We start from the raw sequence: 25,250 nt of genomic DNA, 5'->3' as shown, positions 1-25,250 counted from the left end.
GCAAACGAACGACGCTCAAATGCCGACCCGGGCGCACACGCGTACCCGGCTCGCGTGAGGCAAACAACCTGGCAGGAGACGAACGATGCTTACCGGCCGACCCAGCCTCACCCAGTGCATGCGGTGCAACGCACGAGACGACGCAAGCATGTGCAATGAAAGTTACCGCAAAAAGGTGGCCAGAGCGCGCACGCGGCCCATGCATCATAGACCCCCGAAGAAATCGGCGCGGTGTGGAGCGCTAGCGAAGACCGGACGACGGGGAAGACAAAAAAATAGGCATCCAAACGCAACACATAACGTTTCTTAATACCCCTTGCAGCATAGTACGTAGTAGTATTATATTAGTATTGTTCGAATGGCACCAAAGTAGTACTCGTACACAGTATCTCCTGGTTGATGCTTGACACTTCATTTTCGCACCTTTCTCCTGTCACAGTCTAACCACCCCAATTGCATCCCATGGTAGTACATACCACCCCAGCTGCTAGTTCACGCACAAAAGCATAACCAAGATCAAGCAAACATGATCCGAAACCAAACAAAAGGGCGCATCTGCCTAAACTACTACTCTTTCCGTTTTAAATTACTCGTCGCAGAAATGGATGTACCTAGTAGAACTAAAATATATCTAAATACATCCATAACTGCGACAAATAATTCAGAACAAAAGGAGTAGTATAGTTTTAAAAACGTTTTTATATTATGAGACGGAGGGAGTATAAAATACTACACGGAGAAGAGACCAAAAGAGAAGGTCGTTAATGGCTTGCCCCGATTTTCCTGTTCCCGGAGCACGGTGGCGGAGATCGGGCGGTTGATGAGATCTGACGGCGATGCGACATGTGATGCGACCTGCTGCGTTTTCGCTAGCCTGTTTTTTCTCCTCTGCTGCTAGTGCTAGTGCTAGTGCTAGCTAGCTAGCGATAACGGTACGACGCGCACCGGCAGCTTTTACGTCGCCGGCCCCACCTGCCGGTGTCGGTTCCCAGCCCTTTTCCGTGGTCTTCTGACGTTGACCGGACCCCCGTCGGCACGTCCCGTCCGTCGTCGTTGGTTGGTTGGTTTGCCGACGTGTGGCCCAGAGCGTGTTCCTCTCGGCCCAGAACGGCCCGTTTAGGCGGGAGAGAAACCGGCCCGCTCGAGTCTCGTTGTGCTGCTGTGCTAGTTTCGCCCACCACTTCTCCCCTCGCGATGGCGGCGTCTCCGGCGAGCGGCGGCGCGCGCTCGTGCGAGACGGCGGAGCAGACCCGCGAGTGGATGGAGGCCATCGCCTCCTTCCTCGGCCGCCACCGCCCGCTCCTCGAGGCCCACGTCGTCAACTTCTTCAAGGTCCACTCCCCTCCCCATCTCTCCTCCTCTCTCTCCTTCAAGCTAGATTGTAGCGCATGTAGCTCCTCTTGGAAGTGCGTTTAGGGTTCTCGTGCTTGTGGTCGCGGGGATCCCTCCTCCATCTTGCTGCTGCGGTGTACGTGCACCTTGCTGACGCGTTTGAGGTGTTTGGTTCTGGATTCGGCCCGAGCAGGATAGGCTGTGGGAGATGGTGGACGCCGACTGGATGGAGTGCCTCCGCCGGGAGCCCGTCGAGAGCCTGCTCATGTTGCCCTCCGGCTGCGTCCAGGCAAGGGCCCTCGCCTCCTGTTTTCAGTAACCCGTCTTCTGTCTCTCTTTTGCTTCTACTGGAAGTGGAATATGAGTAGTTGAGTATTGTTTTACAGGACCATTGGCCAAGTTCACTTCAGGAATTTATACTCACTGCGAGGTCGCTTGTTCTTCCACGTGAGCAAAAATCGCCAAAATCGGTATGATTCCTGCACCTATCAGATAAAGTGTGCGTTACTCATGCTAGCGTTTTCGGCCGGGTTTCCCTTAATTATCTCGTCAATAAAATTCGTCTGTTTAATCCCGACCTACCATTTCCTGAATAATTTGCAGTTTTTACCTAATTCGCGTGTCGCATCAATTGGTACTGTTCTTGCTCAAGGCATGAACTCGAAGAAGAAGCATGAAGTAGGTAATTAGCTTGTGATGATAAACATACTCCTGTTAACTATATTTTTTCGTCTATGTCTAAAGTTAAATTCAGTTTTTTAGCTCTTTGCATTCTCATGTTTGGAGAGGTTTGCTTGATGCAGATTGAAGCCCTATCTGGGATGGTTGACGCAATTGCTAGGAGTCGTGGAGCCAAGACAGTGGTTGATGTAGGTTCTGGTCAGGTACCAGCTCTGCACTTGGAAGAATTTTTGCAGTTATAACCAGTCTTCATTTGAACAAAAAATTAAAATCGTGTGATAGTACTTGGATAATTAACACCCTATGAAATATTGCTCCCATTCATACTTTTTCCATCTGCAGTATCAAACTTATACATTGGCAAGTCTGAGCAGGCATTTTATGCTGGATACAAATAAGAAACAGACCAGGTTCAAGTTAAGGCCAAATTATTTTGATTATTCTTTCCTAGGTTTTGCAATTGAAAACACAAACATATTGCTACCTCTTGGCCTATTAATCGAAGTGTAAAGAGACATCTGGGGTATCTTTTCTAGGTGTTTCTGTTAGAAAAACGAAGTGTAAAGAGACATCTGGGGTATCTTTTCTAGGTGTTGCTGTTAGAAAAACGAAGTGTAAAGAGACATCTGGGGTATCTTTTCTAGGTGTTGCTGTTAGAAAAACGAAGTGTAAAGAGACATCTGGGGTATCTTTTCTAGGTGTTGCTGTTAGAAAGTACAATGTATTCTATGTCTTGCTTGGCCTATCCATGGAAGCTTAAAGCCATTTGGATTTACACTGTAGGGACTGTACATTTTTGGGAATGACAGCAAACTTTGAGTTCTACATAATTTGTATTTCCATTTATTTGTTTCTTATTCATTTTAATTGCCTTATCAGGGTTATCTTGCACAAGCTTTATCCTTTGAGTACCAACTCGCTGTTATAGCAATAGATGCTTCATCACATCATGCATCTGTTACAAATACTCGTGCAGAGAGGATAAAGAAGCACTATGCTGCTAAATGGTACACTTCTTGTCAAATTGGATTTTCGTTTTACTACCTTGACATCTTTAGAGTTGATTCCTGTTGCTACAAATCGCTTCCCGTTGTTTTTGCAGTGTAGAGAAGCAACAGTTCAAAGTGCCAAGAACTGTCACTTGTCATGTTCTTTCTAGTGACACACTGGCAGCTGTGGTGTTGGATGCATGTCAAGATGATCATGGTGAACATGTAACAGAAAGTAACAACTGTAATCAGAGTAGTCCTCAGATTGGGCAACCAAATCATAGCATTCCTCAATTAGTCCTTGCTGGTCTCCATGCCTGTGGTGATCTTTCAGTTAACATGCTAAGGTGGGTCCTTTGTGCAATCATGGGAACATTGTGAATTGATGTAGTGCATCCTTTTCGCCATATGCATAAAATGCTGCATCTTCAGTTTTTCTCTATTTCATAGAATGTCCTTCCAACATGGCAACTGTGTTCCGTGGGCAGGGTTTTCGTGTCCTGTGAACAAGTACAAGCATTGGTAAGCGTAGGATGCTGTTACAACTTGTTGTCCGAGGATTGTCATGAGGATACAGACACATCCCCTGGTTTTCCTATCAGCAACGCTGCCAAATCATCGAAACTGGTGCTTGGCAAAAGCATCCGCGACCTTGCTTGCCAGGTATAACAGCAATTCTTGCTTGTAGCGATTCATAATACTCCCTCTGTAAAGAAATATAAGATCGTTTAGATCACTACTTCAGTGATCTAAACGATCTTATATTTCATTACAGAGGGAGTATTTTTTAAGATGGTCAAAAGTCAGGACATAGACAAGGGTACTAGACATAGTAGTACAATTTACCAAAAATGTCTGTCATTTTGTTGAAGCTCCCAGTTTTCTTTTAGTACACGTATATTATATGATACGTAATTATGAGGTCTAGAGCATCATTTCCCTAAGTTAGAAACAACTTATGTTCATGTAATTGAAGTTTTCATATTCATCTGTCTTCTTATAGGAGAACTTATTCGATAATTGCGTGTTACAGTTGTTCTGTTTGCACTAGCAGAATATTTAAAGCCATTTCCTAGCTGCATTATTAGTAATCTACTAGTATTAGGGATGGAAGATTTGTGTTGAACTGAAGTTATCTGCCAAATTGTTAGTCTTGAATAGTACTGCTCTTAGTTAAAAAGCTTTTCTGCGGATCCTTTGTAGAGCGCAGAGAGATGGAGAAGCCTCACCAAGGAAATGGCCCTACAAAATTTTGATATACATGCCTTCCGAGCAGCTTTTCAAATGGTAAATGCTTTGTTCTTTCAGCCTTTATATTTGTATATGCTGGATGTTCCACCCAGTTCCTTACTTTTAGAGACTCTTCATTTATGAATTATATGCGTGTTCTTCAATAATACTACTTATGACTAGGGATGTATTGTGTGCTGAAAATAAATCAGCGTGTGCTTAAAATAAGAAGAAAGCTGTCAGGCATGGCAGTTTGTTGATACTTTGTAGAAGGTATGCCTTATGCTTATGTAATCACCTTTAATGCTCACTTAAGCAGCATTTGTGATTCCTGTTTGCTACCCTTACCACCCCTTTGTATTGGGCACAGATATCAGAGCCTCTTATCCTTGTTTAGCATAACACTTGACAGTGAACAGTTGATGATGTTCAGGAATGTCACCAAATACTAAAATGTGAATGAGTTTATTCATTTTTTAAATATATGAATGATAACAACCTTATCTTAAGAAATGTGATGGACAAGAGCAGACTTGTTCAATTTGGTCTAGTTGCTCAACCCTAACTTGCTGATGAGCGTGTGTCTTGTTTGAACTAGTTGCATTAGCAAATTCCTCATATAAGTTGTAACCACAGAAAAAATAGTTCCTTCATATATTAATTAACACTTTATGCTAGATCTCTTTCCACAAGCTTAAATGACAGTTTCTGAGTAATGAGTAGAGATTTCACTTTCTTGTTGGACAAAAGGTTGTCTGTTGGCTTATGATCACCGCAAGAAGCTTTTGGGACTTCCCAAGTTGCTTCGGAGTTGTAGGATAGAAAGCTGACTTTGGGCTCACCTAAGTATGGTTTTTCTGTAGGTACTTGAGAAATATTTCCCTGAACTGTCAAGATTGAGCCCATCAATTGGAAGGCAAGGAAAAGCTCTGCGCCGTCAAAGGCTTCGAAAAGAAATGGAATCCCACTTGGCTATGGGGAAAGCTGATGATTTATCCTATCCTAACTCCAAGGAACAAAACATGAATACAGATGGTTCATTGCCCACAGAACCAATTGCTCCTAAAGGGGCTGTTCAATGTTGCAGCAACGAACTTTGTACAGGTTTTAACTTTTATACCTCTCATAAGTTGCAACTATTTTGGATTGTCTAGAAATAATTGTTTTTCTAGTGTATAAAGACAACGAGTAATCCTGGCAGGTGATACTTACTCAACTTCAGCAGTTGTTGGTTCATCCATATCAAGAGTTAACGTGGGACCAAGTGACACCAATCATGATGAATGTTGCAAGTTCACACTTTTCAAAGATTTCACAATCTCTGGATTAGGGCGTCTTGGCTGTGGTTGTGTGGAAGATGTTAATCTACTCGAAATATGGAAGGATGTGCAACACTTCACCGTATGTCTTAGTCTGAATTTTGTATTATGTCTTCTTGCTGTATTGTACTTCCAAGAAGTTAAATGCAGTACCTGTTTTTCAACTATTTGTTCTTAATCAAAATGAAAATAGTGATATCCTGTTTTATATGGTAATCACTGATAAGCACTAATAAGTATGTTTACTGGATCCTTTCAAGTAAAGTCTGCAGTATTTTGTAAACCACTGTAATCCTAATATTGGTACATCATGCCTATTAGTTAGTTCATTAGTTTCTCGACAGCATGAAATGATAATACATGTGCTTCTATTGTGGTTGGTTGGTGGGTTGGTGCCAGTACAGTTTTGCAAAGCATAACCGACCTGTACATTCTAATACTGTGACAAACTTAATACAATGGGGACAGGAATCTGATGTTACAAACTAATCTAGGACTAGACTAAGTAGCATGCTATGCCTTCTAGCAGTGGAGCTATCAGATATTAAGATTGTGTCCATACACAATATAAATGTGTTCAACAGCTAATATATAAAATATCCATCCATACGGTTATCTAAACCATCTTCACAAAATGTAGTAGTACCTGGGATACCCCCCCCCCCCCCCCCCCGGGGGGGGGATAATGTACTTACTGCCAACTCAACAATTTTCTGTTTATTCTTGCAGGAGTTCATAGGTCCCTTTTGGTGCCTCCGGGCTGCTTTAGGTCCACTGGTGGAAACATATGTTTTACTTGATCGGTTACTGTTTCTTCAAGAGCAAGGAAGTGCAGTTGAAGCATCATTGTTCCCTCTGTTTGATCCTGCCATGTCTCCAAGGAATATGGCACTAGTTGCTTGGAAGTTAACGGAAGATCCTTTAGAACCAAGTCATGGTAATGCTTCTCATGCCTGAATACGTAGGTTGATGGAATGGTGTGTTGGGGCTGAAGAGTAAGACAGACTCTTCTAGTGTGGTAGAGCTTGTTCTTCCTTTAGATCTAGAGACAAACATTATCCTTATTGGCTAGTCAATGGGCATGGAAAGAAATATAGCTTCTGTGTAGTGATTTCTAGGAGGACATGTAGCAGTTCTTTTGTCCACCAACAGGCATGTGGTCTGCAAAACATGCACGTTTGTCTTGATCTTGAAATATATATATGAATCTAAACTCTGAAGTTGAACTTTGCTTTAAATCTATGACAAATATTTTCTTTTGGTGGTGCTGGGCAATATACCAACTGCTCCACTGCTCCTTTGCAAGCTGTAACCATGTGTATTGGCTACTTGCCTGATTTTCTAGTCTACTTGGGACATTGAATATTTTGCAGAATCTAATATTATCTATTCTCACTTTAAATAATATTGCAAATGCAGATATGGGAATGTACAAGAGATTGCCCTCGAGCAGTGTGCCTTTATCCAATAAATGCTAGGTCAACTTCTAGATCGATTCCATGGCCTTTCACTTTCAGCTCATGCTTGCCTGTTTCTTTGAAGTGAAATGATCACCAGACAAGTTGCTGTTGCCTTTTATATTGTCTGCAATATGTATGTAGTTATTTGGGCAAGGCTGACAAGTTGTCAGGGATTTCTTTTTGTTGATGTACCCCTTATCAAATAGATTTGCCCATCATTTCTATTACTATACTGTAGAGTGAAACAATCGTTATACTATCACATCTGCCTGAAAATAAGATTATCAAGTGGATCTTTTCTCAAATGAAAAATTCACCCCCTGCCTATCCTGTTACAGTTTGTAAACTAGTATTTGTCGTCATAGATAGTTAGATACGTAGGTTAAATGACTGATCATTTAGGCTGAGCTAGACAAATAAGCATTATATGCTGTAGGTTGCCTAACCACACTGACCATTTGTCTACAAAGTTACGTGTCGTTTCATAAAATATCGAATCCCGTTGGATCTTCGAATGTGATGTTACCAACATGGGCTTGACGAGGACCAGTGCAAGAGGTTGACTTGCGTTTATTAAGCATGTGCTACCACATGATCCCATCAGTGTGTTTGTGGTTTCAGGTTTTGCCATATCTTATCCACGCATGCCCGTGTGTCTGGCATGTGGTGCATTTTCAGTCCCTTTCGGTGCACCGACTTCACTGATCTTGCTTGTATGAGCTTTATTTAACGGACTTTTTAGCTCATTGAATTATTTATCTTCATCTTGTAATGAGTTTTAAAGACTCTCTGCAAGCTTAGCAACTTCTAGAATTGGCCTGGTTACAGTTATGCATGTCCATGTTGGCCAGTCCTTCCTATCATTATGCACCAACATAGTTTTATAGTTCAGAGGAAAGTGATGAAAGCACCAGTGTATTATATGCAAAGTGAGGGGTTGAAAACAACTCCTGGGTCACTGGTAGATAGATAAGATCTGTGCAAAACCTAACTGCTCGCTTCGTGGCAGCTCAATAGCAACAAACTTTCATTTGATAGATGAGAATTTGCACTGGAACTCAACTGTCAGAATTCAAGTTTGAGTTCATCTGTTTTGGCTGCATTACCTTTGCAACAACTGGCTGGTTTTACTTCCATGTGTCAATTCAAGCTTTCCTTACCAGGTCACTATGTGATCCTGAAGGTGAGAGAGCTATGCAGTATTCCCACTTGTTTTTGCCCCCCTTTTCCTTGTTCTCTGTGCAGGATTTGTTCGCCCATGGGCGTGAGAGTGACGCCGCCCTGTACTTCCGGCGATGCATCCGCGTCGACGTGGCCACCCAGAGCCGTCGCGACTCTTCCGTCCGCAGATCCTTATCCTGTTTTGTACACCCGGAGGTTCCCTGGAAGGCTGCCGGTCAATTCGCTCCGCTTTTCACTGATGCAGCCACCGTCTGAAAGGTAACGACAGCGCACCTCACTTGGACCCTGGAAGCTCACCTCTCTTTGTGCTTGCCAGCCAATGCGCTGCAGCAAGATCTTTGGTATCGCTGCAACACTGACCGGTGGGCGGACCGCTGTTTGTATCGCTGTAACACCGACCGGCGGGCGGAGCGCCGTTCCCCGCTGCGCAGCTGGCACAAGCCGATTGATTGATTGTTTGGTTTATGGTAAACTGAAAAGTTGATTTGAACTGGGTGCAGTGCAGCTGCGTGCGCGCGATGTTAGGCCGGCCGTGCGGAGCGGAGGAGATGAGATGAGGTATGTGGTGAGGTTGCTGCTGTTGCTGTCGCTGCCCATTTCCAAGGTCCCTTTCGCTTGGTGCGGAGCGGAGCATCAATTCCCCCATTTACTGCTGCGAGGACAATCATCTATCATTCACTCAAGCCTCTGTCAAGGAGCTTGTTTAGCATTTTGCCTTGTTGCATAATGCATATGGATGGATCCACGGCACATTAACGTTTCCGCATCAGCGTGCTGGATGCCATCTTGTCACAGCCTTTTGACAGGCTTGACTTCGTCTCCAAAGCCTGGCTGTGAACAACTTTTTCCTGTTCACTGATTGGTTACTTTGCCTTGGTGCCTCTGATCATAGGAGAAGATCTTGAAGAGGAATATGCCACTCCTGGAGAAAAAAAAAGTTCACCACCACCATGGGAAGATCATCATTCGAGGCCGAGGGGCAGGCACACGTGGTTCGGATGATCGGCGATCCGGACGGTGGACGGACGATCTTCTCTTCTCAGGGGATCGACGAGAGCGATCTCCGCCGCCCGTTCGGGGCCCTGGATGGGCCTGATTGCTTTGGCGCTATCTGAAAGAGAAGGCAGGGAGGGGTGGGCACCAGCCAACGGCGGGGGCTCACGAGGTTTTTGTGTGTGGTGTTTGGCGCGCGCCGCGTGCATGCATACATACGCCGGTGATCCCTCCCCGGCTGCGCGTAACCGAACGGGCAGTTTCTCATCCCCCTCCCATGCCTGTGTGTTTGTGTGGTGTGTGTGGTGTCTCCGTGTCTGTGCGCCTCGCTCGCGCTCAGCACCGTGTCAGCTGCCGTTCTCCGCGGTGCAACGTCAGGGTGCCTAAACGTCCTGCGCCACACCCGGTTACACGGCGGCGCGGCGTTCCTCGGGGCGCGGCACACGTGTCGTCGCCCTGAAATCTGTGCTGGAAACTAAAATTGCATATTGCGCCGGTCTTGGAATGAGCGAATCGTATGATTTTCAACGGATGATGTGGCTTTGCACCAGATTGACGAGCCAGGGAACGGCTCCCAGAAATGCACATTATGATCAATCGTTCGCTCACTCTGGCCTCTAGGTGGCATGGTAGATAGCTGAGGCAGAGCACGGATCCCGAGGCGCTGTTGTACTCCAAACTTAACCATTTCAACGTCCTTGTTTAGCTTGGCCTTTCCCGGTCAAGTGTCAAAGCTGGAGTATTATTACTCCAAGTGGTGAGCCGGAGATGTGGACCTAACCCAAGTCCACGGATTTCAGATTCTAGCAGAGAAGGCTTCCGTTTGACATTGCGTGGAGACGGTAATCTTGTCTGGTAGAACCTGTTCTTTTATATGTGTTTTCTAGTTTGACTAATTGATTTTCTTAGAGCTCCCACAATTTTTATTTGATGAAGCTCCAAAGTCCAAACTAGAGACAAAAATAACGACTGCAAATGTGATGAAAACAACGATCTACTCCTTGATTTTACGCAGTACAGCGCGCATATATAACAACCACAAACTAGTTGACCTCAAGTAGTGGGAGAAAAGACAGGCAAGAGTAAGTCACCGCAATATGACAACAAATTATCTGAAGATGTTCAATTATCAGTGTTCCTTTTATGCCAGATGTTATTAGTGTTCAGCATATCATAGAGAATGCATGGTTGTAGCTCAATGTATTTGTATTTTACACAATATTTTCAGTAAAAATTGATACCAGTCTTTGGATTAGGTACTTTGCATGATTGATTAGTATGAGCCACTCACATCGTTTTTTAAGGATAGGTGGGAGTAGTACGATCTAAACATGGTTTAAGCTCGCATAGACGCACATTGACTTATTAGTGCTGTTTTAACTAGCAAGTAGGACAAAATTTATTGCATTACAACCAGGACTGGTTGTCATACTAGATTTATTTTTGTATATCACCAGGGTTAAAATTAAGAAGACAATTTTTTGAGATTAAAAATTAAGAAGACATATTAAGTGGCATTCTGTACCCCCTCTGGTTATGCAAGAGTTATCATTTTGGACATCGACACGGTCTTTAAAAAAAACACAAATTTGATCATTATTTGTTTACATTATGTTTATAAAAAAAATCACAAGTGCATATTGAGAAAAAATTACACGTATAATTTCCAAATATCAAATCTAAATACCCGTAAACATATACTCCCTCCATTCCCCAATATTTGTCTTTCTAGACATTTCAAATGGACTACAACATATGGATGTATGTAGACATATTTTAGAGTGTAGATTCACTCACTTTGCTTCGTATGTAGTCATTTGTTGAAATCTCTAGAAAGACAAATATTTAGGAATGAAGGGAGTATAACATAGTCAAAGTCGTGAAAGTTTGACTTTATCCATGTCCAAAACAAAAAGAAACTTCTACATGACCAGAAAGGCTTCCTCTCCTAGAGAAACGAACTAGCTAGGCCTAGGCTACTTCATATGCCCTAAAGATTGACAAATGTTTTTTTTTGTTTTCCTACTAAAATGGCATTGAACATTTTACTGAAAGGAATACTAGCTAGGATAGCCACACATTGACAAGTGGAGCCACTTGGTTATCTTCGGCCTTGGATAGCTAGCAATCCAGCCTTTTTCAGTTCCACTTATACAAGATGATATTCCTTTTTGCCCTTCCTTTTTTTAGAACAATTCTTATCACTTCGAGAGAGAAATGCAGAAGAAAAAAAAAATCTGTTGCCAGTGGCATATGCGTATGCGTGGAGCTAGCTTGTGGCCGGTCGTCTCTTGCGCTGACGTGAAGCTGCTCCTCTTATTTGTGGGAAGAAAAGGCGAAATGGAAATAAACAAAAAGGAATAACAGGTGAAGAGGAAAAGGCTTGAGGTAGACCCACCACCTAAACCACCTTATAAACCTCTCTTTCTCCACAAGTTGCGAACTCATGACACAAGCACAACTCCACCCCTCTCTAGAACTCTTGCTTGCTTGCTTGGCCTGTCCGTTTCTCTCTCTCTCTACTGCGTGTTCCTCTCTCATCGCATCAACAAGGAGAGCAAGAGATAGAGAGAGATGTCGATGAGCTTCCTGAGCATGGTGGAGACGGAGCTGCCGCCGGGGTTCCGGTTCCACCCGAGAGACGACGAGCTCATCTGCGACTACCTCGCGCCCAAGGTCACCGGCAAGGTCGGCTTCTCCGGCCGCCGCCCGCCCATGGTCGACGTCGACCTCAACAAGGTCGAGCCATGGGACCTCCCCGGTACGTCTCTCTCTCTCTCTCTCTACTTTGCACCGATGTGAAGTGACTAGTATTAATTAGACGCAACCAAGAATTCCTTGTACGATCTTGCATGGATGCATATCGATCGATCGAGAGAGAGAGAGAGGACGGTGGAGAGAGAAAATGTGTTCCACATGCAACGTTCTTGGCCTTTTCTGTTCAATCCAACTTCTTTTGTTCCCTCCCTTTGATTTTTTGTTCTCCTTTTATTTCCCCCCGTTGGTGTTGCTTCCGTGCTAAAGAAACACGCCAAAGCCCGCAATGTGTTGTGCACATATGGCATGCACACTAAACTGCACCCTTTTGTCTTATCTCATTTCTGCCAAGGACAAGCTGAAAAAAAAAATTCTCTAGCGTTTCTTCTACGCGCGGAGTTCTTTCTCCCTCATAGAAATCCAAAGAATCTGATTTATTATAAACTTTCGGAACCGGAAACCGTCTTTGAAGTTAATTTGAAATTTAACTATTAATACTTGACTTGGAGTGCTCTTTGAAGCTTCACAAAAGAATAGTTCTAGTAGCTAGGCATGCAATTGGTCCATAAACTGGAACTGTTAGTGATTTTTTTCTTATGTGTTCCATAGCTATTTGCAATCTTATCGATTGATCATGCGCGTGCGTATTTTTTAAAAGGATCTTTGATCTTTGATGTGGCAGTCGGACACGGGGGTCGCTTTCTGGTTAGGCTCTGATAAAGGAATATGTCAAGTGGGGGACTTCCAAAAATGAAAGAGTTATAGCCTTTACCAATTCCACTTTGCTAGAAAAAGCGTGGTTAACTCGAATCTAGAATCTTTTTCTTGTCCTTCGCAATTCCAGCTTCCCAAATCATTTACTCACCTTCAGATGCGTACGTGGTTTTTCTTTATCTTCTATATTTTAAGTATTTTATCCTATCTAATTTGGTGTATTGTGCAGAAACTATTATTTCGTGTCCCCCTTGGTCAATGTATGATATCTAGCTAGCGACGCGCATGCTGAGCACCGTGTTATACTTTTATCTATATATGAATATAAACCTTTGATCTAGCTAGGGGGCTGTTATGCAGAAACTATTATTTATACACACCAATATATCTTGCAATAATTTGCATCGTTGTGTTCCAATAATAATTCATGAAAAAAGTGCATACAGAGCGGGGATCTTCCATTTTACTCCAAGGCTGGTACTGAAATTTCAGGCCTTCTAAATGTATAGATCTTAGTAATTACACGCTATATGTATGCAACAATTTCTGGTCTTCCAAATATATAGATCAACCATAATGTGTTGTAGACAAGACAAATAATGCTTGTTCCAGTAAAAAAGATGGTGAGACGATGTGAGGATTTTTTTTAAACACCTACTTAGTTCACATGTGGTTCAACACTCCTTGTGTTGCTATTTATTTTATTTCTAACGTCTATCCTTTAAATCCTTTTTTGCGGAAAATCATAATTTAAATCTATGCACTACTTTATGGGGAAAATATATAATTCCAGCCTTTAAATTACTGTTGCACAATCTATCATCAGCACTACCAAGTTCACTAGGCAACTGTTTTTTTAAAAAATTCAGTGGGCTAAAAGGAAATGAAAAACAGTAGTAATAATTAGAAGAATAAAAACCAAGCAAAAAATAATTTGGCGTCGTCTGGATTTGAACCGGAGATCTTCAGCGTGTGAAACTGACGTGCTAGACCAACCACACCACGACACCTTGCGACTCTGTTAATGCAACAAGCATATATATTATGACGTCATCATCACCTATAGGCTAAAAAAGGAGCACAAAAAAATTTGTGGCATCGTCCGGGTTCGAACCGGAGATCTTCAGCGTGTAAAACTGACGTGCTAGACCAACTACACCACGACACCTGTACAGTTCGTTAACGCATCATATTAAATTTATTATTAAGCCAGTATTAGAGGACCGATTATGACGTCACCCTGGGGGTACATGCCCTTTCCCTGTCTAATCTTGGCAGTATGGCACGACGGCGACGGCGACAAACTGTAAAATCACATCTTGCATGCTCGTGGGCTCCCACTGCAGACGATCAGCATGGGCCATACACGTATTGATTGATTGATACATCTAGGATGGCATGTCCCTCTCTAACCTCTAGGGTCTACCACTTGCTCCATGGCTCATCGATTATTTCTAGTGGTAATAAACCGACTTCCATTAAAAGCGGCCAATTGTGACAAGAAAAATAGAAGGTGGGGGGAGGGTCGATGAGATCGACGTGGTCTGTTCCGTCTCCGAGATGCGCGGTTTTATCGAAACGTGTCAATGTCACCATCAAAAGGATAGAACACATGATGGAGAAACCCCGTCTGTGTTACCTCAAGCTTTTTAGGGCTTTTGCCATCGTTTATTTGTGGGGCATGTTTGATAGCTTAGCGATTACAGCTTTTCTCATTATATCTTTCTTTACCATGTTGGTATCTTTATATTATCTTTCATCTATTGTTAGTGACTGCATCGGTGGGTGGCAAGGAGTGGTATTTCTATAGCCTAAAGGATCGGAAATATGCGACGGGGCAGCGCACAAACCGAGCTACTGTGTCGGGGTACTGGAAGGCAACCGGGAAGGATAGGGTGGTGGCACGACGTGGTGCGCTAGTGGGGATGAGGAAGACATTGGTGTTCTACCAAGGGAGGGCCCCTAAGGGGAGGAAGACGGAGTGGGTGATGCACGAATACAGGTTGGAGGGTGCGCATGAGCAAGCTTCCAAGGTAATAAGCTGCCGCTAAAACCCTAGATCATGCATGAAACAAATGAACATATCATATGTAATGTTCAGTGAGTAGCGGTGTGCAAAGCCATCGATTGATTTATTTATTTTCTGTTATGCAAAACATATTCATCTGCATAGCTATGACCTAGGTAGGTACAAATTGGGTGGGCACAACCAATCGTATAGGAGATTTTTTGCAGTGTATAAGCTTGTATTTAATAGTTGTTTTCAAGTTTGACGTACTGTACACATGAGATGGACTTCTTGACCTGTCACTTTCTGTTCATTTATTTATATTAAAAAGAAAAGAAAAAAACCATCTACTTATTGGTTGCTACTTGCCAATTAATTTTCTAGGGGGACTGGTCATTTTCATCCACCGGTTTTGTTGCGGTAGACGTCCTATTTAATAAGGACTAATTTGTTCTAATTTTTAAAATAAATAAAAGGACAATGGTGGACTGATCTTAACATGTAGTATAGGTTAGCTGTTATGGATAATGACAACTTATACCAACTACTTGAAGTACCATTTTCTTTCGTCTCAAATAGTTCAATGATTTTTATTGTTCAAATAGTTCAATGAAGTTCATATTAAACATTGTTTAAAAAGATAGTAGAAGCACTAAACTTTCTTGGTGTTATGATTTTTATTGCGATTTAGCATAAAAGCAGACACACCACCACATGGATGCAGTCGCACAGAGGCGCTCCTCTAAAACACACTTACAACTGATAGAGACCGGGAATAAATATACGGTTCTGACAAAGTTCTTAATGAATTTCATATGTAAACTTGTGGTGACTTTGGAAACAAGTTGGTCATCTATAATCTAGGATAGTGGAGTAGACTAGTTAGATTCTTAGCAAGCTTTCTCGCAAAAAAAAAGAAGATTCTTAGCAAGCTGCAAATAGGTAAACTTATCCAATCCAAAACAAAAAGAGGTGATCAAACAAAGTAACCAAAATGTAAAAGGTAAAACTTATCCAATTTTCCAAAAGAAAAGGAAAAATTCTTGGTTGGATGCATGAACCAATTAGGGTTACATAGGATGGTCCTGTCCACATCACTTCACTGTGACAAGTGATGCACTCAAGAGCAAGTACAGTGACAGTGATCACCAAGATCTCATTCACATCACCTTGTAAGACTGCACCTACCATTGAACTACTGACCAATCAATGCTCTCTTCTTGATCCTCCATGTGTTTTCAGCAGGAGGACTGGGTCCTGTGCAGAGTCATCTGCAAGAAGAAATCAGGAGTTGGTGCCACCCCCAGGCCAAGGAACCTCAGCAACATTGTCCATGGCACACCCACAGACACCTCCTCACCACCACTGCCACCTCTCATGGACACCACCCTAGCACAGCTCCAGGCCACCATGAACACTTCCGCCGCCGCCGCCGCCGCCGCACTTGAGCAAGTGCCCTGCTTCTCCAGCTTCAGTAATAACAGTGCCAGCAACAGCAGCTACCTCCCCATGGTGACAGGCAACAGTAATGGCATGGGCTACATGGACCATGGCCTGCCTGACTTTGGGAGCTACCTAGACCCCGCCATGAACTGTGACAAGAAGGTCCTTAAGGCAGTGCTGAGCCAGCTTAGCTCCATGGGTGGTGAGGTGGTGCCGAGCATGTCTCCTCAGATGGCTGCTGCAGTGAGCTCTACTTGGAACCACTTCTAGGCAAATTTGTTTATTTATGCAGACAACATAAGCAGACAACTGGCTAGCTAGTAGTTAATCTGCAGTGTGTGTGTGTGTGTGTGTGTGTGTGTGTGATGATTTCATATCAAAATGTATAATTATGTCTGTTTGGTGCAATGTTTCTTGAGTGTGAGTATTAGTAGAGGACGCGGTGATTTTTTTTCTCCAGTCGATTTTGAAGGACTAAAACCCTGGAATGATTTTATTTTTGAAGAATTCTCTAATGATTGTTGAACTATGTACATTCATAAGTACAGGTTGCAGTGATAAGAGATATCAGTTTTTTTTTCATCAAGTTTGGATTGCTTACCACATGTGTCACGTGGTAGTGATCGGACAGATCAGATCATTGATGTCCCACTGAATGTTAGACATGCTTTCTCCCCTTAATGAACATCATGGTTGATTGGTGAATGCATCCTCAATAGCCTTAATGGCATGATTCTCACAGTTCCAAGAACAAATTAATTCAACTGATTCCAGAACGAAGCCCACATAAATAGTAGCAGTATTGGAGCTTGTATCAGAATCAGTCCAGATGCAGAACTGGTGTGTCGCTGAAATTCATCTAGAAAAGTAAACGTCATACTTACAGTATAAAATTCCTGCTTGCAAATTCTGGTGCAAAAGATATGACTGCACGCGCCCTGCAAAAAATTTATAATATTACGTACGGAGAAGAGAGAATATGGATGGCACACGCAACCCGTTATACTTTGGATTACCTGATCAACGATACCTGGATACCGTGTTAGTCCAAATTTTATTTACTTTTCCCATTTAATTTTTTTATTGGATGTGTGGAAATCGTATGCATATACTCCCCCCTCAAATTTCTCATATGCTATAATATTTTGGTATGTTTTGTAATTATATTGTAATTGAAATAATACGCCATAGTTTTTATGCTGGAGGGAATGTGTTATTCAGTGAGAAAGATGCAAATTGTTGGGTAGATGGTTTTTTTCAACGACGACACACAAATTGAGGAACAGTACTGAAAGGTTCTGTTTCTCTTTCAGTGCCCTGTTCTGTTGTTCTGTTCTTCATATGCTGGCCAGCTGCATGAGTGAGAGTGACCACCCTTCTCTGCTTGATGGCACCTTTCAGGGTACCTCATGTCATGAATACTAGTACCATATGCGTATAGCAACAAGTCTTGTACATCCATACCAATAATGTGGAAGAGTAAAGTGCAGAAACAAAGGACAAGCTGTATTTGAATGAATCTAGGCAGCAGCAGCTGCTAGGTAATGCTATCTTCTCTTATCTTTAAACATGATTTATTTAACTTCAAACATATTTACACATGATTTATGGTCCCAATTTTATGTTTTATCGACTCTAATATCAACTACTTTTCTTTCAGATCCTTTTTTTTCCAGAAAAAATCATACCCAAGCACAAGCTTTTAAGAAGAAAAAAAACCATGCAATCCAACATTTTCTTTATGCAAAACGGTCAGTCGGACAATGAACACATCTAGGTTGTGATAATAATAGATTGTTAGGCTGATGTGCTGCACCAGTGGTAATCACTTAGCTCCTAGTTGCATGTTGACTGAATTTTTCCGGAGATGCCTGATAGGCTCACATGCATGTGCTCCTTCTCCGATAAATCTACATCAACTGACCAACTCCTGAAATTTTTGCCTCATTAAGTCCACAACTAAGGCTGGTGCTGGATGCATCATTTCAAGCAACTCCAAACAACTTCACTGTTCAGGTAATAAAACAAGAGTTCCATGCAGTACAACAGGTACAAACTGTTGTGAAAGACCAAACCTCACCAGACATACTTGTCGAACGATGCAATGTATCATCCAATTGAGCAAATGCGGCCAAATGCCGGGACAGTTGTGAGTACTGGTTTACAACCACAAAGTAGTAGAATTGAATGGTGCAATAACTTGATCTAATTTAGGAGCTGATCTAGTTAAAGCCCCATAACCAACCAGGGCTTATGTGCCTGCACATTTCAGACCAGGCAAGGTGATATACAGTTGTAGACCAAATTTAGCACACTTGCAGCCTTGAGCACACTTCCTCCTGAGATCCAGCTCCCACATGCAACCAAACTGGCTCACATCACTTCACATCCCAGTGACATGAGCAGTGTACTCTTGGGTATGGACTGTCTGAGCTGAGGTACTAGTGCTCATTGGCCTGCGACGATGGCACGGGGAGAGGTGGCTGCAGCTGAGAGCAAGTTCAGGGCTAGCATGAGCGCGACGCCGACGAATGAGGACACGAGTGATACGCCTCCACGGTTGCAGAAGGAACCAAATTTGTTGCATATCGGGTTCCAACGCGTGTGCAAGTTACCATTCTTGCCTAACTCGGCCATCGAAGCCGCTGTCGCGGCACCGGTGGCCAATAGAACCATGATTACCTGGGACATTGACAGTACAAGGATGAAAATATATCATGTCTTGCCGTCCATTGATACTGGTTTGAAATTTGCCAGATGTGCCACAGTACTAGTTGTCTACAATACAAAGTACAGCACCAGCAGTTTCACTCAAGCCACTGGTTCTGGATAGTTGCAAAAAGATTCTTGATTAGATCGAGTGCTGTGTTTTTATAGTACCACCGTCATAAGGCTCCAAATTTATCAGATATCCCTGGATTGTGTATGAGCATCTAAATTTAAGATCAATACGCTTGCTTAGACTAAGTTGGTTACTCCATTAAAATATTTTTGTGAGAAACAGTCCAAAGATACTCTGATGAAAGTGTGAAACTACTACCGGATGAGCGAGGTTTTGTGTAAGTAATGGCCAGTAGAACCATGATTATCTTATTTGGGACATTGAAATTCCGAGGAAAAAATATCATGTGTTGCCGTCGATCGACACTGGTTTGAGATTTGCCAGATATGCTACAGTACTAGGTGTCTACAATACAAGTGCAGCACCACAGTTTTTCACTCAAGCCACTGGTTGTGGATAGTTGCTTGCAAAAAAGATTCTTGATTAGATTGAGTGCTGTGTTTTCATAGTAGCACCATTAGAAGGCTCCAAAATTTTCAGATCTTCCTGGATTGTGTAGGAAAAACTTCATTTAAGACCAATGCACTTGCTTAGATTGAGTTGGTTGCTTCTCTCGTAGATGTATTCGATATTCGATCTACTAAAATATGTTTATTAGGAGCAGTTCAAGTCTACTTACTCTGATGAAAGTGTGAAAGTACTGCTGGGTGAAGTTTTCTTTGAGTAAATAATGGCCAGCTTATAGATAATGTTAAGTGTCATTTAATCGGTAAATTACTATTAATTGAGAAAAAAGAAATTACCATGTCCATCCTATGCACTACCAAATGCTGGGCCCTTCCCTGCACAAGGCACCTTCTGGTGAGCAGCACCACCAAGTTATACAGACTGGCAATGCCATTGGCTATGACAAAGTACCTGCGAAATTGACGGTTTACCGTCACAGAGACAGCATGTCAGTAAATTCGACAGGTAATGGCAGCAAGCAAGCAAGCAAAGCAAGGAGTCCCCTACACAAACGCAGGCGTGTCGCTGAACTTGGCAGTGAAGGTCTGCGTGAGCGGCCTGGTGCCCACAATGGCCACCACCGCGGTGTAGGACTGCCTGTTGAGCCCCATGACCACCGCGGCCACCGCCGTCGCCAGGACCGCCGCCGCTCGCAGCAGGACCGGCCGCAGGCCGACGAGCTTGTCCTTGAGCGAGCATAGCTCCGCGGCGGCAATGGCAGGGGGCTTCTTGCCATGCTCGAGGTCCATTGGTTGACTGTGAAGAAGAACCTCAGGAGGTCTGGGGTGATCGGAGTTGGTGCTTTTGGGAGGGAGATTATATGCTGGTATAATGGTGATCCCAAATTTGAGGTGATCGGATCTTGCAAGTTTGGGTGACTTACCAAACCTCAAAACCGTAAATTATGGGCTACTTTGTTTCTATACTTCGTGAGTAAGCTCGTCAAGAAAAGATGTTTCTTTTTAGAGTCGTTTGAGACTTGTGATACGGGTGGAAAGTGAAGTGCCACAGAAGAGCATTTTTTGTAGAGGAATTTGCATCTTGAGTATGACAGGGGGAGCGTGAAGTGAGGGCAAACTGTGGCACACTTCACTGGGAGAGGTACTAGTTTCCTGGTTAGGTACATCTAACATGAGAAATTATATGATTTGACCTTGCTTTTTGGGCAAGATTTCTTTAAGATTTAAGGAATGTATAAATAGGTTTACATTGGTAGCAGAACACCAATGGGGTGGTGGCGCAGTTGGCTAGCGCGTAGGTCTCATAGCTAAACGTGAGTGATCCTGAGGTCGAGAGTTCGAGCCTCTCTCACCCCAAATTTTTTGGAATTTTTTTTATTTCCTTGGTGCTAACATCAAAATATGTTTTAGATTCGTATATAAGATTTAACTTTTGTATGGTGTTCCATTTCGTCTGAGTTCCTAGTTATTTTTTGTTTAAATTATGGTCCAAAGTACCCAAACATTGAGGTCGATTTTTCAGTTGACCATTTGCGATAATAATAAGTTTGAATTTGAAACATAACATTTCACTTTTGTGATCATGCATATACATTCCTTACTAACTGACCACAACATATATGGCGTTGTGTAAGAGGAACATTATTCAGAAAATTAACATTTCAACACCACAGCCTGTCCTTTCTTACAGAGCAAACATGGACTTGATCATGAATGATTGCACTTCGTCTCTACGGTCCCTTCGCCCAGTACCATGTCAGGTACGGTGTATAAATACCCACAACTACAAATACACGTACGATACAAACATGCACTTATTCGCTGCTACGCTGTAGAGATGTACGTAAAATAAAATACAGCCTTCAAAGAATTATTCATCACAATAATTACAGTCGTTTAATTACCAATCATTGACAGGTGGGGCCAGCCATATGCAAAGTTATTTGCTGTTATTCATCCAGAACGAGAGGCCCCTTCAGGACAGGACACAGGACACAGGACAGGACAGAGAGGATTTGATCACGCAGTGAGGTCTGACAGTGCCCACATTTTACATACAAAAGAATCAAGGGGGTAAGCAAAATACAGTTTTTCTCCGTATTATCCACACCCGCACTCTCTTTTTTTTTGGCGCGGTCCGTTTACGCGCTTCGGGGTTTTCTTCTACGCGACCGATCGGTCGATCACCAGACACGAGTATAATACGAAGTGTTCCCAACTCCAGATTATAAGACACAGAACAGGGCATCACTTGGTACAAGCGCTGACATGTTTTGCTACTTTTTCCCGCCGGACGTAACCCCGACTACGACGTTGCTCACCTGCGAAAATGTGAACGGGTGGTGTGAGCAATGCGGGATAGCTTCACTGGGCAACACAAAGTACAAATGCAGAGTGATTGGATGGTGGTAGCAAAGCGCAGAGGCGGCTTACCAATTTTCCCTTGTCATCTACTGTCATTGGGTTTTCGACGACCACCGTTACATTCTGCGATTGAGCGGATGGCTGACCAATACAGGGGAAAGGGACAGGGAAATTAGAAGAGGTAAATCACCTTGGAATTCACGGTGAAAGCTCAAAGAGCTCATCATATGCACATACCGCAGAGGTCGATGGGACACTATATGAAATTCCGTTTGGTGCATGCATTGTAGGTGGCAAAGGTCTCACGGTGTTCATCTGGGATAAGAAAGACAAATAGATTAAATAAGCCGGTTTCACTGAGCATTTGCAGCACAAAGAGATCCAAAGAAGATTTTGACATACTCCGATGTTCGTAATAAAATTGCAGATAGCACATTTGACAGAAGATGCTCCGTATGGATACATTAACACCGTCTGGCACTGGCCACAGTTCACATGAGCTATACTATTCACTGCACCATGAACAGATAGAATTCGTCAAGTGGAGAACAGATAAATAGAACACATATGATACACACAAAGGGAGCTTAAACATGCATGAGGTATAGGAACAGAGAAGGAGAACATGCTAAAATGTTAGCATTTTATTGTCTTTACATCCTTCTTAATCAGATTAATTTAACAGTACTGCAGAAAAAAGAAGCCGTGCACATGCACATGTACAACGGTAACAGAGACAAGCAATACATGTCAACTTTCCAGGAGCATACATTGCCAAATCCACAGAGCACATGATATAAGGTGAAAATACAATAAACTTGCCCACAGAGAAATAGTTGCTTGAGCAGCATGGGTGATGTTTGACTACTTTCCAGTCTTGACTTTGAAGGCTGGCCTTGACTTTATGACCAGTAAATCCATACATGCAGGGTTTGTGATATAAAAACAAAACAACCAGCAATGCGCTCTACCCCACAAATACTATCTTGTATTTACAGCTTGAGACAACATGAAACTGGTGCGATCAAACTTACTAGAAAATCAGCTAATTTCAAGGCATACGAAGTTTCTGTTAATCTAGCTACACCTGGGGTAAATAATGATAATACTTTCCTAAGGTATTGTAGCATCAACTTGAAAACTCTCCTGGGTTCTATGCCTGAGTAACCCTTTCTGACTTTATAGAACAGATATTCCATTCATAACTACAATTTCAACTTACAAGCTCAAGGATCTACAGAATAATTCGACACATACATCAGTACCTGGCGGTGCTGGTCTGGCAAGGTTGACTGTATCACAACATGAGCATCTGACAGTAGTTGCATTGCGAGTATACATCAATAAAGTTCGACAGCCGACGCATATAAGCTGAGCCATCTCCATTCCTGAAGAAGAAATTTACTCACTTTTTCATAAGCATGCAACTAGATATTTGAAGCACTACCAACAAACCAAGAGCGTACAACAGTATGCAGCTACAGGGCTAGGAATGGGTAAAAGATTACCCACTGTCCAATGCATGGGCTGACCCGTTATAATGAACACAACAGAACATGTAAATAATCACTAAAACACTTGATATATGGTGATAAGGCATAAAAGATAGAACAGCACAGTGGAGGATAAATCTGCCCAGAGAAAGCAAGGAAGAGGCGTCACACATGGCAAAGCAGAACATAGACCCAATATACATGGCAAAGGAAGGAAGATGTATCTAATGTAGACAACAAAACTGTTTAAGCAATGACAGCTAGATTAGAAGGGTTCTATCAGCTACTAATTTTTGTTAAGATGAACCAATATGGATTAACCAGAAGACAAATTTGTAAGGGGGCTGAGCATAAGTGGGTTGAAAGTAACCGCACAAAAGTAGGTAGATGGGTCAAATAAGGAAGGGAAAGTTCATGTTTCTGCCACCAGTCACCCAAAATGTCATATCAGCATCCCCAGTCCAATGATCTAAATGACAATTATAGGAAAAATCCCCATGGATTCAAATCCTCCATAATTCCTACGGAAATTCTACAATCCAAATAGGCTCTTAGTAGCAACCTCAATCTTCTGAACCCCACGCCATACTGATCGAATTTAACATTTCTCTGGGGAGTACACCACATGGTACATCATTGATCCACCAAACAGTGTGAACCACGATTGATGAATGCGCATGTTAAGCTAGTAGAACCAAACCTAGAAATGGACAGCACATCCTAGGAATCTATCTACTCTCTTAGGCTATAAAATTGGCATGTGAGGTTTCCCACAACCTGCTATAGGATAAATTAGTCCTAGTGTGTCCCTCCTTCATTTCCCTACCCATTCATCAGCACCCCACTACCACATATGGAATATGATCCAGAACATTATCAACAAAATTGAACATAACACGATCTTGTTTGCACCTTTTGTGTTCAAAAATTGCACAAGTGGCGAAACCAGAGCTCGGGCATGGCCGTTACCTGGAGGCGGCGCGCTGGTGACGGCGTGGCACACGGCGCAGCACACGCTGGGGGCCCCTCTGGGGTAGAGTAGAACGCTCCTGCACCCATGGCACACGATCTGGCTCTGCATGCCTGCAAAATCCCGACCAGGCCTGTCAGGGCGTAGCAGTAGATAGTTTTTCATACACCAATCCGATGATGCTCTGCCCGCTGCTCCATCCGAATCCTATCGCCCAACGCGTATCAGCACCTTGCTCTACCGCAGGGCCGTCGAAACGCGATCAATTAGCACGGGGGACGCTGGAATCACCGTGGGAAGCTCCAATTTCGAGAGGACCCAAATCCTGCTGCTGCTCCAGCATGCGCCCACCCTCTGATGATTCCAGGTCGATTTCTCCAGGGAAGCAACGCGATTCTGATCGCGGCGCGAGCAGCCGCGCCGCCGAATCGACGGGGGCGGCGAGAAAAAAAACATCGGATTCGACGCTCACCTCAAGAAGAGCCGAGCAGCGAGGAATCCCTTGCGAGAATCGGTTCCGGGAATGAAGGGGGCGAGCGCCTTCCGCGGGGGAGGAGGGAGGGGAGGCGCCACCGATCTAGCTAGCCGCACACGGGGACCTCGAGGCGCTTCTCGCGGAGGACGGGGAAAATGGCGGAGAAAAACTTATTGACGGGCAGACAGCGGCGGTTGTGGCTTGGATTTATTTGGCAGGCGAGACGAGAGGTTGGAGACGACGGAGGAGACCGCGTTGCGTTGCGTCGGTCTCACTCTTCTCTCTTCTTCTCCTCCCCTTCCGTCACATGTTGCAAGAGTCGTGGGCGACCGTGTCAATGAACAACACAATTCCTTTTCTTTATCTCTACATCTCTATTCTTTCCCAGCAGAATTCAACCCCCTGTTTTACTTGGAAAATTTTATGAAACATATGTTTTTACATATATTTTCTCACTTTTCAACTTGTGATCTTGTGGCACATTTCACCTGTTGTATTAAATTTTCTACTTAAAAACCCATGCACAAGTCACGGTCTGACCTTATGAATATATTTTTTATCTTGACTGTTTGTTTGGACCAAAATAGAAGA

General features: G+C 43.2%; 4 protein-coding genes and 2 non-coding genes across 11 annotated transcripts; 3 read left to right on the top strand and 3 right to left on the bottom strand.

The window, feature by feature from the left end:
- Positions 1-1,128: 1,128 nt before the first annotated feature.
- On the top strand, positions 1,129-9,876 carry LOC125528222 (S-adenosyl-L-methionine-dependent methyltransferases superfamily protein). Of its 3 annotated transcripts, XR_015603970.1 has the most exons (16): positions 1,129-1,332; positions 1,526-1,621; positions 1,719-1,802; positions 1,936-2,010; positions 2,136-2,216; positions 2,893-3,020; positions 3,116-3,349; positions 3,491-3,665; positions 4,206-4,289; positions 5,096-5,336; positions 5,434-5,633; positions 6,281-6,488; positions 6,971-7,029; positions 8,257-8,451; positions 8,694-8,751; positions 9,086-9,876. XR_015603970.1 is itself a non-coding variant. In XM_087525489.1 (13 exons), the coding sequence occupies exons 1-13, from the start codon at positions 1,195-1,197 to the stop codon at positions 7,027-7,029; spliced, it is 1,803 nt and encodes a 600-aa protein (XP_087381615.1). In that variant the 5' UTR covers positions 1,129-1,194; the 3' UTR covers positions 7,030-7,238. The 3 variants fall into 3 exon arrangements, 1 of the variants encoding a protein (XP_087381615.1); XR_015603971.1 differs by lacking the exon at positions 9,086-9,876 and having other exon boundaries at positions 8,694-8,955; XM_087525489.1 differs by lacking the exons at positions 8,257-8,451; positions 8,694-8,751; positions 9,086-9,876 and having other exon boundaries at positions 6,971-7,238.
- Positions 9,877-11,615: 1,739 nt separating this feature from the next.
- LOC125528221 (NAC domain-containing protein 21/22) lies at positions 11,616-16,690 on the top strand. Of its 2 annotated transcripts, none has more exons than XM_087525488.1 (3): positions 11,616-11,947; positions 14,428-14,690; positions 15,911-16,690. In XM_087525488.1, the coding sequence occupies exons 1-3, from the start codon at positions 11,761-11,763 to the stop codon at positions 16,376-16,378; spliced, it is 918 nt and encodes a 305-aa protein (XP_087381614.1). In that variant the 5' UTR covers positions 11,616-11,760; the 3' UTR covers positions 16,379-16,690. The 2 variants fall into 2 exon arrangements, with proteins under 2 accessions (XP_087381614.1, XP_087381612.1); XM_087525486.1 differs by having other exon boundaries at positions 11,617-11,947; positions 15,908-16,690.
- Positions 13,751-13,825, bottom strand: TRNAV-UAC (transfer RNA valine (anticodon UAC)). The gene has a single exon. It is a non-coding gene; the product is annotated as a tRNA-Val (tRNA).
- A 1,504-nt stretch (positions 16,691-18,194) lies between the features above and the next one.
- On the bottom strand, positions 18,195-20,327 carry LOC125507831 (CASP-like protein 1B2). The gene is made up of 3 exons (XM_048672347.2): positions 19,905-20,327; positions 19,694-19,808; positions 18,195-18,790 (listed from the first exon to the last, which is right to left on the bottom strand). Exons 1-3 carry the CDS (start codon positions 20,144-20,146, stop codon positions 18,557-18,559), a joined length of 591 nt encoding a protein of 196 aa, XP_048528304.1. The 5' UTR covers positions 20,147-20,327; the 3' UTR covers positions 18,195-18,556.
- Positions 20,328-20,625: 298 nt separating this feature from the next.
- Positions 20,626-20,713, top strand: TRNAM-CAU (transfer RNA methionine (anticodon CAU)). The gene is given in 2 exon segments: positions 20,626-20,663; positions 20,678-20,713. It is a non-coding gene; the product is annotated as a tRNA-Met (tRNA).
- Positions 20,714-21,201: 488 nt separating this feature from the next.
- LOC125507829 (protein LOL2) lies at positions 21,202-24,970 on the bottom strand. 3 transcript variants are annotated; one of them, XM_048672345.2, is made up of 7 exons: positions 24,657-24,970; positions 24,184-24,297; positions 22,987-23,109; positions 22,124-22,233; positions 21,959-22,036; positions 21,791-21,862; positions 21,202-21,678 (listed from the first exon to the last, which is right to left on the bottom strand). In XM_048672345.2, the coding sequence occupies exons 2-7, from the start codon at positions 24,293-24,295 to the stop codon at positions 21,634-21,636; spliced, it is 540 nt and encodes a 179-aa protein (XP_048528302.1). In that variant the 5' UTR covers positions 24,296-24,297; positions 24,657-24,970; the 3' UTR covers positions 21,202-21,633. The 3 variants fall into 3 exon arrangements, with proteins under 3 accessions (XP_048528302.1, XP_087381610.1, XP_087381611.1); XM_087525484.1 differs by lacking the exon at positions 24,657-24,970 and adding an exon at positions 24,476-24,628; XM_087525485.1 differs by lacking the exon at positions 24,657-24,970 and adding an exon at positions 24,416-24,559.
- Positions 24,971-25,250: the final 280 nt, after the last annotated feature.

The sequence above is a fragment of the Triticum urartu genome, chromosome 5A (assembly GCF_056163025.1).
Source record: "Triticum urartu cultivar PI428250 chromosome 5A, HENAU_Tu73, whole genome shotgun sequence".
NCBI lineage: Eukaryota > Viridiplantae > Streptophyta > Magnoliopsida > Poales > Poaceae > Triticum > Triticum urartu.
This window is presented reverse-complemented; position numbering and strand designations above follow the sequence as displayed.

What these genes read in the sequence shown, in the direction of transcription:
- LOC125507831 (XM_048672347.2), bottom strand. Translation starts at nt 20,146, where the DNA reads ATGGACCTCGAGCATGGCAAGAAGCCCCCTGCCATTGCCGCCGCGGAG. An exon ending in AGCGACACGCCTGCGTTTGT is followed by an intron (nt 19,809 to 19,904) that starts GTAGGGGACTCC and finishes TCAATTTCGCAG; the next exon opens with GTACTTTGTCATAGCCAATG. An exon ending in TAGTGCATAGGATGGACATG is followed by an intron (nt 18,791 to 19,693) that starts GTAATTTCTTTT and finishes TCAATGTCCCAG; the next exon opens with GTAATCATGGTTCTATTGGC.
- LOC125507829 (XM_087525484.1), bottom strand. Translation starts at nt 24,527, where the DNA reads ATGCTGGAGCAGCAGCAGGATTTGGGTCCTCTCGAAATTGGAGCTTCC. An exon ending in CGAAATTGGAGCTTCCCACG is followed by an intron (nt 24,298 to 24,475) that starts GTGATTCCAGCG and finishes GGGATTTTGCAG; the next exon opens with GCATGCAGAGCCAGATCGTG. An exon ending in CACCAGCGCGCCGCCTCCAG is followed by an intron (nt 23,110 to 24,183) that starts GTAACGGCCATG and finishes TTTCTTCTTCAG; the next exon opens with GAATGGAGATGGCTCAGCTT.
- LOC125528222 (XM_087525489.1), top strand. Translation starts at nt 1,195, where the DNA reads ATGGCGGCGTCTCCGGCGAGCGGCGGCGCGCGCTCGTGCGAGACGGCG. An exon ending in AAGCACTATGCTGCTAAATG is followed by an intron (nt 3,021 to 3,115) that starts GTACACTTCTTG and finishes TTGTTTTTGCAG; the next exon opens with TGTAGAGAAGCAACAGTTCA. An exon ending in CAGCAACGAACTTTGTACAG is followed by an intron (nt 5,337 to 5,433) that starts GTTTTAACTTTT and finishes TAATCCTGGCAG; the next exon opens with GTGATACTTACTCAACTTCA.
- LOC125528221 (XM_087525486.1), top strand. Translation starts at nt 11,761, where the DNA reads ATGTCGATGAGCTTCCTGAGCATGGTGGAGACGGAGCTGCCGCCGGGG. An exon ending in CGAGCCATGGGACCTCCCCG is followed by an intron (nt 11,948 to 14,427) that starts GTACGTCTCTCT and finishes ATCTATTGTTAG; the next exon opens with TGACTGCATCGGTGGGTGGC. An exon ending in CGCATGAGCAAGCTTCCAAG is followed by an intron (nt 14,691 to 15,907) that starts GTAATAAGCTGC and finishes ATGTGTTTTCAG; the next exon opens with CAGGAGGACTGGGTCCTGTG.